This window comes from Procambarus clarkii, chromosome 90 (assembly GCF_040958095.1).
Source record: "Procambarus clarkii isolate CNS0578487 chromosome 90, FALCON_Pclarkii_2.0, whole genome shotgun sequence".
Taxonomy (NCBI): domain Eukaryota; kingdom Metazoa; phylum Arthropoda; class Malacostraca; order Decapoda; family Cambaridae; genus Procambarus; species Procambarus clarkii.
Window position 1 is genome coordinate 15,741,344 of NC_091239.1, and position 14,265 is coordinate 15,755,608.

Below are 14,265 nucleotides of genomic sequence, written 5' to 3' on the forward strand. Positions count from 1 at the left end.
CTGTTTTGTATATGTTGTTTATGTGTGGGTGGGCGACAGTGTTGGTATTGTGTCTGTGAAAGATTAGAAAAGAAAAGATAAGAGAAAGAGAGGGGGGGAAATGAGTGAAAGGGAGGTAGAGAAAGATGGAGAACAGTGAGTGAAAGGGACGGGTGGAGAGAGAGATGGGGGGCGAGTGAAAGAGGGGTGAGAAGAAGATATTAGAAATAGACATAATACTTTTATACATTTATTTCAGAATTCAGAACTACTGTATAATTATAATTCTTAATAATTTTTCCAGAGCCACAGGATATCTCCACTTTAACTGGTAATGGCGAGGTGCCCTCTTCTCATGCAGACCTGTCTTGCAGTGACGATAACAGCTTCTCTTCATGTATTTATCCTGTAAGTTCATCTAATATTTTGTTTGTCATTACTATACATATCATACAATTTGTTATACATATACTGTACAGTATATTCATGGGTTGCAACATTGTCCTTTTCTGGAGGAGCCCTTTGGTAGCCTACTGAAGCTAATCTTGCTGAGATTGCTCCTGTCTCCTAGGTCACATCAGTCACTGGAGTTATATTTGGCCTAGTGGGGACTACAGCCAGAACCTGGCCTCAATCACAGGGGCATTGAGGGCGAGTGACATTCTGCCACCCCATGGGGGTCACTTACTCTCTTGCACAGGATATTTCACTTGCTCTCTGCACTTCTGTGCAAAGAGAGCCATGTTCTGGCTCTCATCCCCAGTAGGCCAAACTCTCACGATTTGTGTGACCTAGTAGATAGGAGCAATCTCAGTGTGATAGCTTCAGGGAGCCACCAGGACTCAACCAGAAAAAGACAATTCATCGTATTCAATGCTGGTATTTATGTTACATTTCCTCATTTGTTAAAATGGTGTGCATGCAAATAAACCTAATATTTGCCAAGGAACTGGACTGAGTAAAAATGGTTTGTTAGGAGAGATTGAATGATTGATACTGTAATGTTTAATGTGTATGTGGCAAATCACCTACATATACTTTCATTGATCTTTTGTTCCAACAATTTAACACGACCCACTAAAAATCAGATAGTTCTTCCACCAAAAAGACAAAAAATGGCACACTCAACAAAATGGTTCAACAAATTCCTGGTAATTCTTGGAATCTCCGGTGAAATCGTATGTTTACCAATTGGTAAATTTAATATTGTGGTGGTGTTATTGAGTTTCTGAAGGATTGGAGTCACTTGATGTTCAGTAATAGGATATGGTGAAGAGAGATCGACTGGAACAGAAATGGGAAGACGTGAGCGGGGAAGTAGTGAATCATCATCACATAGTAAGCACTCGGATACAGTGAGTCAGGGAGATGACACAACTAGTAAAAAAAAAAGAAATGAAGGTTGCACAAGGAATCATTTACCCCAAGTATTAGTGAGAGTGGCTTTACTAAGGCCAAGTAATATGATGGAGCAGTATTGCGCATCAACTGGGAATCAAGAAAAAGCCAGGGAAGAAAAGACTCACAATGACAACTGACACACAAGTCAGATGCCAAAGAGATAAAAAAAAGGAGGCAGAAAGCTACCTCATACTGCCACCTTAAGAAAAGACACACATGCATAACTCCACTCCCATGCAAGTGGCAGTGAAACTCCATATGCAGGAACCCGTGGAGAATCTTGAACCTTGAATAAACAATGAAAACAAATGTTTTGTAAAAACATAAACCTTATTCTTAAAACAGAATGGTAGATGAATGGAATATGTTGCACGAGGGGGGTTTTGTATGTCAACTCTATTAGAAGCTTCAAAATTTTATACAGAAGATTACAGTACATAGTAGGATGATAGGACACTCATGAACTTGGCTCTTATTCTGTAACTACACTTAGTTAAATGCACCTTACAGCAAATATTAGACACCATACACACACTCAACCACATTATCTTTCTTTCTAGAGTTTAAGATGCAGTATGTGGAAGTGTCAAGCATTATGAAATTTGTTATGTTGACTGATGCCATATTAGCTTGTTGACCAGCTATGTGAACAATTATGTCGTGGAGCTGTTGGGAAGCAATACAACTATGAACAGATTGAATGTTGCATTCCTTTCCTAGAGTTATAGAAACACTTTTAACAAATATTTTGTGATCAGATTGTATTTCTTTCTTGGATATAACAAATAATATTGTAAGTTACATTTCTGTAGATTTTAAATATGGCTGCATATGACCATAAAGAGTTAATATTCAAATTGTACGAGTGTTTTCTTTGGAAACCGGAATTATGCTGAAGGATACATTTTCAAAAGATATAAATATTGTTTTACATTGAAGCTGGATGAAATTTGGAGGCTTAGAATAATTTTAGTTTCAATTTTGGTTTCATAGGAGATACGCAACATTGAGCTGGAGAGTTGCTTCAACAACCAAAACTGGCCTTTAACTGCAGGCAGTGTATGGATCCCGATATACATAAAAAGTAGTTGGCTGAGTTTGATTGTTTTAAAACAATGTAAGTTTACTTTATTGTGGTAATAAGAAAAAATCATTAATAACGATGACATGCATAGAGAAAGTTTAATGCTTTAAAGCTTTTTTGTTTAATTAACTTAGGATTTTTTCTTCGTAACTGAGTTCTGCGACTACAGTGTTTTTAATTTTCTTCAGCTTTATGATTCAGTGACTGAAGACCTAGCAAAAATGAGACGAGCAAAAGCAGCTGCAGCACGGAGAGAGTGTCGTCGCCGACAATTTGAGGCAATGACTGAAGAAGAAAGAAAAGAACGGCATAGACTAGAAGCTATAGCCCAAAAAAAGTATCGTCAACGAAAGCTAGAAAGTATGACTGAAGAGGAGCGACTAGCATATCGTGCTACTATAGCTGAAACACAGCGAACGCGTCGCCATCATCGTATGGATAACATGACTGAAGAAGAGCTGAAGGCACATCGTGCAGCTGCAGCTGCAGCTCAAAGACAAAAACGCCAACTACAAAGACAACAAATGAGTGAAGAGGAGCTGCAAATGCATCGAGCTGTTGAAGCTGCTTTACGACGCAGCCGTAGGCAGGCAAATACAAAAAGAGAATTGAGTACACATCGCAGAGCAGCAGCAGATGTAGCAAGAAGAGAAATTCAGCAGTGCCAAATAGAAGAAGGGATAGATGATGAACAAATTGAACAATATGTATTAGCAGCAAGTTCGGCACGACAAGAATTGAGGCAGATTAGGAGAGAGACTCCTTCGGATTCTCAACAGCCTGCTGTCACAGGAGGAGACACTTCACCTGAAGATTTGATGGTGCAGCTATTGATGGTGGGTATTAAGCATTTCAAACAAATATATTTTATATTCATCATAGTTATTTAAATTGTCTGGCATCTGTTTTCTGTGATCTTTAACTATGCAGAAGTGATGTTTATGCAGTATGTCTTAGGTGCATGTCATCCATACATTTGATACGCAACCCCACACATCTGAAAATGAAATGATGACATTTCGTTCCGTCCTGGACCTTTATCAAGTCATCATTTCTTCATTTTCAGATGTATGAGTTGGGTATCAGCTCTTCAGCCACATTGTGACTCATTGTCTGCTCATCCATACAATTTTCATGACAATACATCTACACATACATACATACAACTTCCACTGTCTTTTCTAGGGGAGCTCCGTCTGCTCCCTGGAGCTATCCAGGCTGAATGGATATGTATAACTTTCTGGCATCAGTCAATGCATGGAGTTCTTGCCTACCGGGGACCACAAGCCAGAACCTGGCCCCCTCTAGAGAGGCATGAGGAGCAGTGACCTATAGAGACCCCCCCTTTATTATTGGGAGCATTCTATGTCTGCCATTGACCGGGATAGGCACCCAGAAAGGTAGGTGCCCCAAAACAAACCCCTATTCTGATAAAACTATTGCGACCGAAGACCGAACAAGTGGACAGAACTCCCCAAACAAAAACTAGCAATGAGCATGAGGTCATCACGCACACCCCCCCCCCTCCCAGGAGGGGGAAGGGGCGGCCCCAGACCTAATTGCCGGCAACCCACCCTTCAGTTCTTGGCTGATGGGAGTCTGGTGCGGTCGTGTCTCTGGCTCCAGCGTTTTGTTACAGTTCTGTGGCTTGTGGTGTGAGCTGTCCCTTCCGGTGGTGCGTGGGCCAGGAGTGATATTCTACGGTGTTCGGGCTGCATGCGCCTAGAGTTTCCTTCCCTAGGTGCCCTGTAAGTGCTGCCCTTGGGGCCACCTTCCACAAGTCACCTCGGGATCTACCTCCGCTGTGCTATGTACTGCTCGGTATTTGGCCAGCCTTGGGTTCGGCTGGGGCTTTTCTTGCCCTTGTTTGTCTTTGGGTAGGGGTAGTTTTCGTCATTAGCAGGGGCACAGGGTACTGCACAGCTAGTTTTCACCAATAACAGCGGATTTCACCAACATACATACATTTCACCAACATACCCCGGCTCTGTTCCGCCTGGGGTATGTTGTTCTCTTGCAGGGTTTTTCTTTTGTTTTTGTTTTCCGCCTGGTGGGCGGGTCTGCCCTTGTGTCCCTCTTCTCTGTTCTTGGGGTTATTGTATCCATCTACCTTGTTTTGGTGGTCCACCCCACCTTGGCCCCCATGAGTGTACACGTCCCGGGGGTTCAGCTATAGAAGTTTTGTTGGTAGATTGGGCGCCGGTTTGCAGTACCCTGCCTGGGCTTCCCTTAGCGTGTATCCAAGGCTAAGGGCCCTGGGAAATTCCATGGGGGCTACGTGGTCCGATGGATGTGACCCCCGAGTCATCCCCCTTGCTTCTTGCAAGTTTGAAGGTTGCTCTGTCCCTTGGTCTCTGGGGATCACTCATCGGTTTTGCCTCCACCATGCTGCCTGTTGGGTCGGTGATTGTTTTGACCCGGAGTCGTGTGACGTGTGTTGTCTGTACGTACTCCAGTTCACCCTGGCTACTGGGCCTGATATGCAGGTGCGAGCAGCTGAGGCATTGCATGCTAGATTTAGGATGCTACAACGAGCTAGGTTGGTTGCTGCCCTGGATGCCCCAAGACTGCCCCTTTTTAGTTATAGGGATCCGGGCTTGGGGGGTGGGAGTCGCTTCGGCTCTGGTTCCATCCACCCTCCTAGTCCTTCCCCTTCTGTCGTTCATTCGGTTCCCCATCCCTTGCTTCCGGCTCCAAAATGTCTGAGGGTTTCGGAGTCAGGGCACGGTTTAGTTGGTTTGGAGACTCAGGCGGTCTCGGAGGTGCCCCCTTCTGGGGCTGCGGCGGAGGCTTTCGAGCCTGGTCCTTCTGCCAGAGCTTCTGGGTCTGGCCAGTGGACCCCTTTCATTTCTGCTTTTTCGGCTGCTCCCGCCTTTTCTATAGAGGTGGGGGGGGTCAGGAGGACAGCTCGGCCCCGGGTCCTCAGGGTGAGGCTCCCGGGGTTGGGGAAGGGTTGGCTTGGGGGCCTTGGGCCCCATTGGACCCCGCCTGGGTTTTTCTACCCTCTGAGTAGGGCTTGGTGTTACAAGGAAAGGGGTTCTCTTTCGCTCCCTTGCATACAAATTGGACTTGGTACTCACCTAATTGTGCTTGCGGGGATTGAGCTTTGGCTCATTGGTCCCGCCTCTCAACTGTCAATCAACTGGTGTACAGATTGGTGTCCATCCCTCCCCAGGTTCGGTTCCGTGATCCTGCGGGTTCTTCGGTTCCGTCTTTCCGGAGGTTTCCGGCTTCCCGTGTTTTGTCTTCGGAGGTGCGGGAAGCCTTGGCGACTTACCTCCTGCTTAACCCGAATTATGCTTTTGTGATGGATTCGCGTTCCTTTATATACGGATCTTCTGGTTCGTACTGGGTTCGTCATGAAGTTCCGGAGTCGTCCTGGTTGGCAGACTGTCCTCTCTTTTCGTTGGAGGGTTGGCACACGTTCTGTCGTTCCTTGTGCGCTTGAGTGGCAAGAGACTTCTACGGGATTCCAGGTTTTCCTGTGGGGCGACTTCGAGCATCTTCATGCTTGTTTGTTCGCTCCTGCCCTTCCGCAGGATGTTGGTGTCATGCAGCTTCACGTGCAGGTTCCTTCACTTTCGGCTGCCTTGGTTGCGGAGGATTTGCGGACTTGTGGCCTACTTGCTTTGGCCCTGCGTTTCTTTTCCCTCCTTGAGCTGTCCTCGGATTGGCTTGAGTAGGATGTGGGGTGCTTGGGGCCGCTGCCGGGTCCGGTGCCCTGCTCTCTGCAGTGCAGGCATCATCTGCTTCGTTGAAGCTCTTTGCACCCATCCTGGGTGATGCGGTTTTGCGGTTCTATGCTTCTCGTGTTGTCTCCGGAGCTTGGGTAGTCATCTGTGGATAGTTAGCTCCGGGGAGCCGATGGGGTTCCCCCCCCCCCAGAAAACCAGCATTAAATGTAATGAAACCATTTCCTGGGTGAGACCCGGAGGCTCCCTGGCAACCTTCCCTCCCTCCAGTCGGCGTTTTTTCGCGTGTTTTGACATCCAGCCTCAGAACTGATGGGTGGATAGCCGGCGTGAGAGGTCTGGGGAGAGCAGAAGGGGGAGCAGCTCCCCCCTCCTTCCTGGGGAAGGGGGAGCTGCGCAGACAGAGGCGCGGTAATGTGTGATGTCATACTTGTCTGCTTGTTCTCTGTTGGGCAGTTCTATCCACTAGTTAGGCTTTTGGTAGCAATTTTTACCAGAATAGGGGTTTGTTTTGGGATGCTTACCTTTCTGGATGTTTGACCTGGTCAATGGCAGACATAGAATACTTCCAACCACACGGGGGTTTCTATAGGCCATTGCTCCCCTTGCCTCTCTGAGGGGGGCCAGGTTCTAGCCATGGTTCCTGGTAGGCCCTAAGAACTCCGTACACATGACTGATGCCAAAGCCTGACATTAACATAGCAGCCTGGTATAGCTCCGGGGAGCCTCTGGGTCTCACCCAGAAAATGGCGTTTCATTGCATTCAACGCTGGTATTTTGCACTGGTAGGCATGCCGGGTACTGTGCAGCTAGTTTTCACCTATTAACACTTTCGCTCACCCCGCGCGCCACCCCTCGACAGGGCGATATGGGCCCCAGCGTGTCACGGAAGCGCGCGTTAATTCCGAAAAGTGTATACTCTCTTCAACTTTGTCACCTCAATTCTCCTTCTACGAGAATAAATTTGGTATCATTGTGTTCGCAATAAAATTCTCTACAGCACTAAATGCATATAAACTCCAAAAGCCCGGCTAATTACCCGCAGCAAACAGAGAAAGTGCGAACGAGTTACCCGGGAGCGCGCAAACGGGATAAAATGTTTTCACTATTTTCACTCTGGTCACCTCAATTTTTGTCCTAGGTCTTTCATTTTGGTCTCAATGGGTTCGTAATAAAATTCTCTAGAGGAACATTAGCATATAAAAAAAAACACCTGGTCACGCTCCAACCGCCGACGAGTTGAAGACGGGCCACGCGTTAGCCGTGAGTGAGCGCTCAGAGGCCTTCCTACTACACTCCCAATTCCCACCCTTTTCAAGCCTTTCTTTCGCAATTTTCTTCCTGGAAGGGCCTTGTTCATGATTACTATCCATCGTGGAGTAAGCGTAGATAGTTTCTAAAGCCGCAGTAAGAAATATAGCCACGGAAAATAGCCGAAATGTTCACACGTTTGAGATGCGAGGGGAGACGACATTGGTCACAACAGTGGAGCAAAGACAATGGGCCCACGGCGTGTGCCAAGCCGCCTGAGGGCCACGAGGCTCAACAAAGGAAATGGGAAGACATCGGCGCACATTTTAAAACCAGTCCCCAAAAAATCGGATACAAACCTGATTTTTGGCGAATTTTTAAAGTGGATGACGCAATGCTGCGTCATCCCCGGCATTACCGCCAGTAAACGGATGACGCAATGCTGCGTCATCCCCGAGCGAAAGTGTTAAAGCGGCCGGCTTTGTTCTTCCTGGGTACGTTGTCCTTTGCTGGGGTTTTCTTTTTCTTTTTTTCTGCCTGGTGGGGGGGATGGGTCTTCCTTGTGTCCCTTACCTCCAGTTATATTAGGGTCTTGACCTCCAGTGTTTGGTGGTACCCCCTGCTTGGTCCCCGTGAATGGACACATCCCCGGGGGGTCTAGTTTTAGAAGTTTGGTAGTCTTGGGTGCCGGTTAGCAGTACCCTACCTCGGCTTACCCTTAGCAATACCAGTCTAGGGGGTCCTGGGAACCCCCGTGGGGGCACATGGGGTCCAATGGATGTGACCCCTGGGTCCACTCTCGCCCTATGTGAGTTTGAGGGTTGCTCTGTCCCCTTGTCTCAGGCGACGCTCATTATTTATGCTGCCGTCATGCTGCATGTTAGGTTGGTGACACCTTTGACCCTGAGTCCTGCTAGCATTGTTGCTTGTTTGTGACTCGATTCACCCAATCAACTGATGACGTTATTCGGGTGCAGGCGGCTTAGGTGTTGCATGGTAGGTATAGGTTGCTTCAACGCGCTAGGTTGGGTGCTTCTCCGGATGCCCCGAGGCGTCCCCGCTTTGCTCATGGCGACCATGACTTGGGGGTGTTTGTCGCTTTGGTCTTGGTTCAGTCCGCACTCCGTCGTTCTTCCCTTGCTGTGGTTCATTTTGTTCCCACCTACCCCTTGCTGCCGGCTCCAAAGCATCTGAGTTCTTGGGAGTCGGGGCGGGGTTTAGAGATTTCTGAGATTCGGGCAGTTGCAGAGGTTGCCCCTTCCGTGGTGGCGACGGAGGCATTCGAGTCCATTCCTCCAGCCATGGCACCAGGATCTGACTAGTGGGCCCTTTCTCTTCCTGTTTTTCCCGGCCACCCCGGCTTTTTCTTGTGAGGCCGGGGCTTTGGAGGATGACTCGGCCCAGGGGCCTGATGTGGAGGTTCCCAGGGTTGGGCAGGAGCTGACTTGAGGGCCTTGGGCCCTGTTGAACCCTTCCTGGGTTTTCCAATCCTTAGAGTGGGGCTTTCTGTTACAAGGAGTAGGATTTTCTTTTCCCCCTCTGCATGTGAGTTGGATTTGGGTTCGGCTACTCCCCGGGTTCGGTTCCGTATCCCTGCGGGTCCGTCCTTCTAGAGGTTTTCTGCTTTTTGCGTCTCGCCTACTGACGTGCGGGCGGCCATTGTGGCTTACCTCCTGCGTGACCCGGAATATGCCTCTATAATGGATCCGTCTTCCTTCAGGTTTGGGTCTTCGTCTCCATACTGAGTTCGTTATGAGGTTCCTGAGTCGTCCTGGCTTGCAGACTGCCCGTTTTCTTTGTTGGAGGCTTGGAGTGCTTTCTGCCGTAATTTGAGCACCTTAACCCTCAAACCGCTAGGGGCCCAAATGGAATTCACACCCACAGGCGCAACAAAAAAAAAAAATCCAAAAAATTCTTTCGTCTTATAGAAGTGTTCATTTTTGTTCCCTGATCACGGAAAAAATAACAAAAAAATGGTAGGTGGCATATTTTAGCCGCAATAGGGTAGGGAAGTGTGGCAAAAAAGGGGCGTTGGCAGAGCCTTCGCCAGACGAGGTCTACTCCGCCCGAGCTGTCAGACGGCAGTTGCCACAAATATATTATTACCTAATTATTTCAATGTCTCTGATTGATTTTTTCTTAGTTTTTTTGCAGTAATATTATTCCTTACAGTGAATTGTGGTATATTTATATTATAAAATGTGTGAACCATCGCTGTACTCAAAATTATGGTGTGCATATTAGTGATTCAATTATTATGTTCATAAAACAATAAACAAATAGTTTTGCTGTTGTTACACTATATACACAGGTTATATATAAGTATTTGCATGTTTTGTACACCATAACGAACTACTAAGATGGTCTTGTGAGTCAAAAAGCAACGAGGAGTGACCGCCAAACACCAGCGAGCCACTCACTGCCACTCCCTCCCTCAACACCACCTCACTCACCCTCATTCACCTCCCACAATACTCCTTCTGTATTTATTCACTATACACAGACGTTATATATACGTATTTACATGTTTTGTTCACGATAACTGTACATCTAAGCTTGTATGGTGAGTAAAGGCCATAAGACGTAGCTACTCTCACAGTCAGCTGATCGGCGGCCGCCCTCAAGGCCAGACGCACTAATATTTGTCCTTCAACAATATTGTTTGTGGTGTTATTACGCTATATACACACATTATATATAAGTATCTACCTGTTTTATTCACCATACCTGAACAAATAAGCTGGTATGGTGCTCAAAGACCATAGTGGCCATCAGTAAACAACATGCCAAGTCGTGCAGACGACGCTCCTCCCTCACCAAAATGGCGGCTCCCAACCTACTCCTCTCGCTGTTATCTCACATTATACACACGTTATATATAAGTACCTACATTTGTGTTCACCATATCGAACCACTAAGCTGGTATGGTGAGTGCAGTCAATAAATGGTGGCCACACACAGTCAGAAAACGACGCCACACCCCTCCCTCCCACAGCCTTACTCCTCCCTCCATGGAGCACAGCGCCAAATATCACCACAATCCTGCTATTATCAGAATCCTGGTCAGTTTTATCACAGTCAGGGGGCTTCAGTAATACTATCATTGCTAAATAATAGCAGTATCATTTATATTATGGTATTTGTAGGCGATGCTGTGGTCACAAGCTGAACAGCGGTGCTGTGAGCTCGTGCTGCGTGCGCCAGCCTTGGTGGCTTGCTCAATACTGACGCTGTAACACCCAAGAATGTTGGCCTGGATTTTTTTTCTAGGTGGCATCTGGCAACTATCGGTCGTGGCTGTACTATAGCTGCCCCTATCCCAGGCGGGGCGTTTAAATTATAGCGCTAGACACGAAATCATATATAAATGATGTGCGCGGTTTCGGTTTTGTCACTGATATCATTTATATATGATATGCGCGGTTTGAGGGTTAATGCAGGCTTGTTCGCCCCTGCCCTTTTGTGGGATGTGTGTACGATTCAGTTTTGTGTGTAGGTCCCCTCCCTGTCGGCTGCGCTTGTGGCTGAGGGCTTGCACGCTCGTGGCCAACAAGCCTCGAGCGTGCAAGCGTTTCTTTTCCCCTCCTGGAGCCTTGCATTTCTTTTCCCCTCCTGGAGCTGTCTTCGGATTGGCTTGTGGAGGATGTAGAGGCACTTGGGGCCGTTCCTGGATCTGGTGCCTTGGTCTCGGCTGCCCATGCGTCGTCTGCACTGCTGAAGCTGTTTGCGCCGATCTTGTGGGATGCGGTGTTGCGTTTTTTTGCTGTTTGTCTAACGTGTCGGCAGGTTGTGCTCGTTTCCACCTTGGGATCTGCTTGGGCCTTGGCTCGTAGGTTTTCTTCGTCTTTTTGTTCTTTGCTGTTTGCGGACTCTATGGTTGAGCGGTATCTGCAGGTGGCTTCTTCCAGTTTTTGTCCGATGTCTGACTTGTTGGTTCTCCAGGGGTCCTGGGCGGGGGGTGGGGGGTCCTCCCGGAAGGGTTGTGCCAGGGCTCGGGGTTCTGCTCATCTGGGTAGGCCACAGGTTCTAGGTTTGGGGGCCCCCTACGTCTGGTCGCTCTGCGGTAATCGCTCTGTTCACAGGTCAGGTTCTCGTAAGGGGCGTTTGCCCTTTCACGGTTTGCCCCATTGACGGGGAGATGGGGGAGGGGAGGCTTGCTCTGTTCGCTCACGCCCTGGTCTCATGATTTGTGGGCTTTTCAGGTCTTTCCTGGAGCCTGCAGTGGCGTTGGGTGGGCCCCCCCCCCCTGGGCCCCCCCCCCTCCATCGGGGGGTTTGGGGCTGGTGGGGCAGGCCTCTTCTCCTGCGCTCTGTCAAGTCATCTCGGAGTGAATGCACTTGGGTGTGGTCGAAACGACGACGTATCTCAGGTGGGTTTCCCGCCTGCTTCCAATTCCGAAACAGGACTGTGCAGCCCTGCGGTTCATTCTGGACTTGTTCCGTCTGAACCCCTGGATTTCTTGCCCCTCGTTTCGGATGACCACTGTCCCAGGTCTGGCTTCTGTTGGAGCTAGGCTCTTGGATGTTGTTCCTGGACCTCGAGGATGCGTATTGGCATGTCCCGATTCATCTGGGATTCAGGGACTGGCTCGGGTTTGTTGTGGGGCATCTCGGTTACTGCTTCCGTTGTCTTCCATTTGTGTTGAACCTGGCTCCTCACGTGTTCACATGCCTTATCCGGGCCGTGGTGGCCCGTCTGCGTCTTTTAGGTGTTCTGGTGTTGGCCTATCTCGACGATTGGCTGGTTTGGGCTCCCAGTTGGTCTGCGTGTCTGCTCGCCAGAGATTTGTATCTTTCCCCACTTGCCGGGTTCGGGTTCCTGGTGAACTGACAGATGTGTCCCATCTGGTCCCCTCCCAGGTTTGGACTTAGCTGGATCTTGTGTGGGACTTTCGGACCGCTTCCTTTTCTCTCCCTCCGGAATCTCTCTTTCAGCTGTGGTCCCGCATGTGTTTGTTTCAGGGGGGGTGTGTCTCCCGGGTCACGTGGCAGTTGCTCAAGGGTCTGTGCGGGAGCCTGAACTTTGCGATGATGGTCTACCCGCTGGGTCGGGTTTAGCTTCATCGACTGTTCAGGTTCCTTCGGCGACATCTCTTCCGCCTCTCGCGCAATTGTTGGGTTTGACCCCCGAGGGCCTTGTGTTGGCTGCTGCGTCGCCAGCTTCCTTTTCGTTTTTTTTGGGGGGTTCAGTACCTTGGCACCTACCCAAGTTCTCAGACGTGTCATCTCTCGGCTGGGGCTTTGTGACCAGTGCTCACCAGGCCGGCCAGGAGCAGTGGGGTCCGTCCTTCTGTCGGGCCCACAACATAGTGCGGGAGTTCGTGGCAGTGTGGTTTTTCGCTTCGGAGGGTTCGGGTTGCCCGCGGATCGACGATCCACCTCCATTTGGACTGCTCTCCGGTGGTTCATTGCCTGAACCGAGGGGGTTCGATGTGGTTCTTTGCTCTTTGGAGCTGTTGCTTTGGGTGACTCGTTTGCCGAGTTCTCGGGGTTTGACTCTCCTAGCTGTTAACGTTTAGGTCACTTGACAGTTCATATCTGGGGGGGGGTGTCCAATGTCTTGGCGGACGGCCTGTCCCGGTTCATTTCCATGTCCACAGAATGGATGGTGGATGCCGACTCATTCCATTGGCTCTGCCAGATGTTTGGGTGCCCAGAGGTGGACCTCTTTGCGTCAACATGATCGAGACGTCTTCCGGTATATGTATCCCTTCCCTGACTACGAGGCTGTCAGGGTCGATGCCTTTCGGCAGGACTGGTCGAGGTGGGAGTTCCTGTACCTCTTTCTCCCAGTTCAACAGTTGCTCCAGATCCTGGCTCACTTGGAGATTTACCAGGGAAGAGTTGTCCTCTTGGCCCCATGGTAGCCGGCCCAGCCTTGGTTTCAGGCACTGTTAGCTCGATGTCTGAACCCGGAGGTTTTCCCATGGCTCCGTCTTTTTCAGCAGATTGGTCCAGTCCATTACGAGACTGGTTCGATCTTCTCGAGTTTTCGCATTTGGTCTTTTTGACTCGAATCTATCACCATCTGTATGGTGATCATGTGGCTTCTTTGGTGGTGTCCCACCCGTGGGCTTCGTCTCTGCGGCAGTATGAAGTTTCCTGGCGGTTCTTCCGGTTCTTTTTTGTCTCTTCGTCGCTGTACTTCACTTTCAGTTAAGGTTGTTTTGTCCTTTCTTTCGTAGCAGTTTCAGGACCGTCATCTTATGCCGAATATTGTCATCTCGTATTGTGCGACGTTGGCAAAGCTGCTGCAGTTTCCTTTCGGTATTGATGTTACTCGATGATGGCGGCGCATGATGGCCTGATCATGCACCGCCTGAGCCGTCCTGGTCTTTGGACAGAGTGCTCTCTAATTTGTCTTCTTGGTTTGTTGTGGCCCCTTCGGTTCAGGATTGTTTTTCCTAAGCTTCATTTCTGTTGGCATTGGCCTCTGGGGGTCAGGTTGGTGAGCTTCATGCTCTCCTCCCGCACAAGGGGTTCTGTTCCTTCAATCTTTGTAGTCAGTTTGTTCGCATCCGTCGCTTTTTTTCTGGCGCAGGACAAGATGGTAGCTTTCTAGAGGGGCCCTTGTGTCATTGATGCTTGGTTGGTCAGGCTGGGGGTGCCATCATGTGTTGTTTCTAGTTGCGGCTCTTCCCTATTATTTGTGCGCCTTGGCTTTGGTGGCCAGGGATGCGCTTTGGGCTGATCCGGTTTCCCCTCGTTCCCTGTTCCAGGGCTTGGGTCTTCCAGGTCATCCGCAGGGTTCTTATGTCTATCCAGCCTATGGTCTATCCTCATGCCCAGGACGGGATTACTTTGATAAGGCTCTTTTTCTTGCGGCTGTCCTCTGTTATTTGCGCGCCATGGCCTCTGT

General features: G+C 49.0%; 1 protein-coding gene across 1 annotated transcript in view; it reads left to right on the forward strand.

Annotated features, from left to right (window-relative positions):
• Positions 1 to 14,265, forward strand: part of LOC123746499 (uncharacterized) — a 42,627-nt gene that overhangs the window by 9,716 nt on the left and 18,646 nt on the right. Inside the window, exons 3-4 of the mRNA XM_045728026.2 lie at positions 284 to 387; positions 2,653 to 3,300. Of these exons, the coding sequence (XP_045583982.2) occupies positions 284 to 387; positions 2,653 to 3,300 (752 nt within the window). The remainder of the gene's footprint in view (positions 1 to 283; positions 388 to 2,652; positions 3,301 to 14,265) is intronic.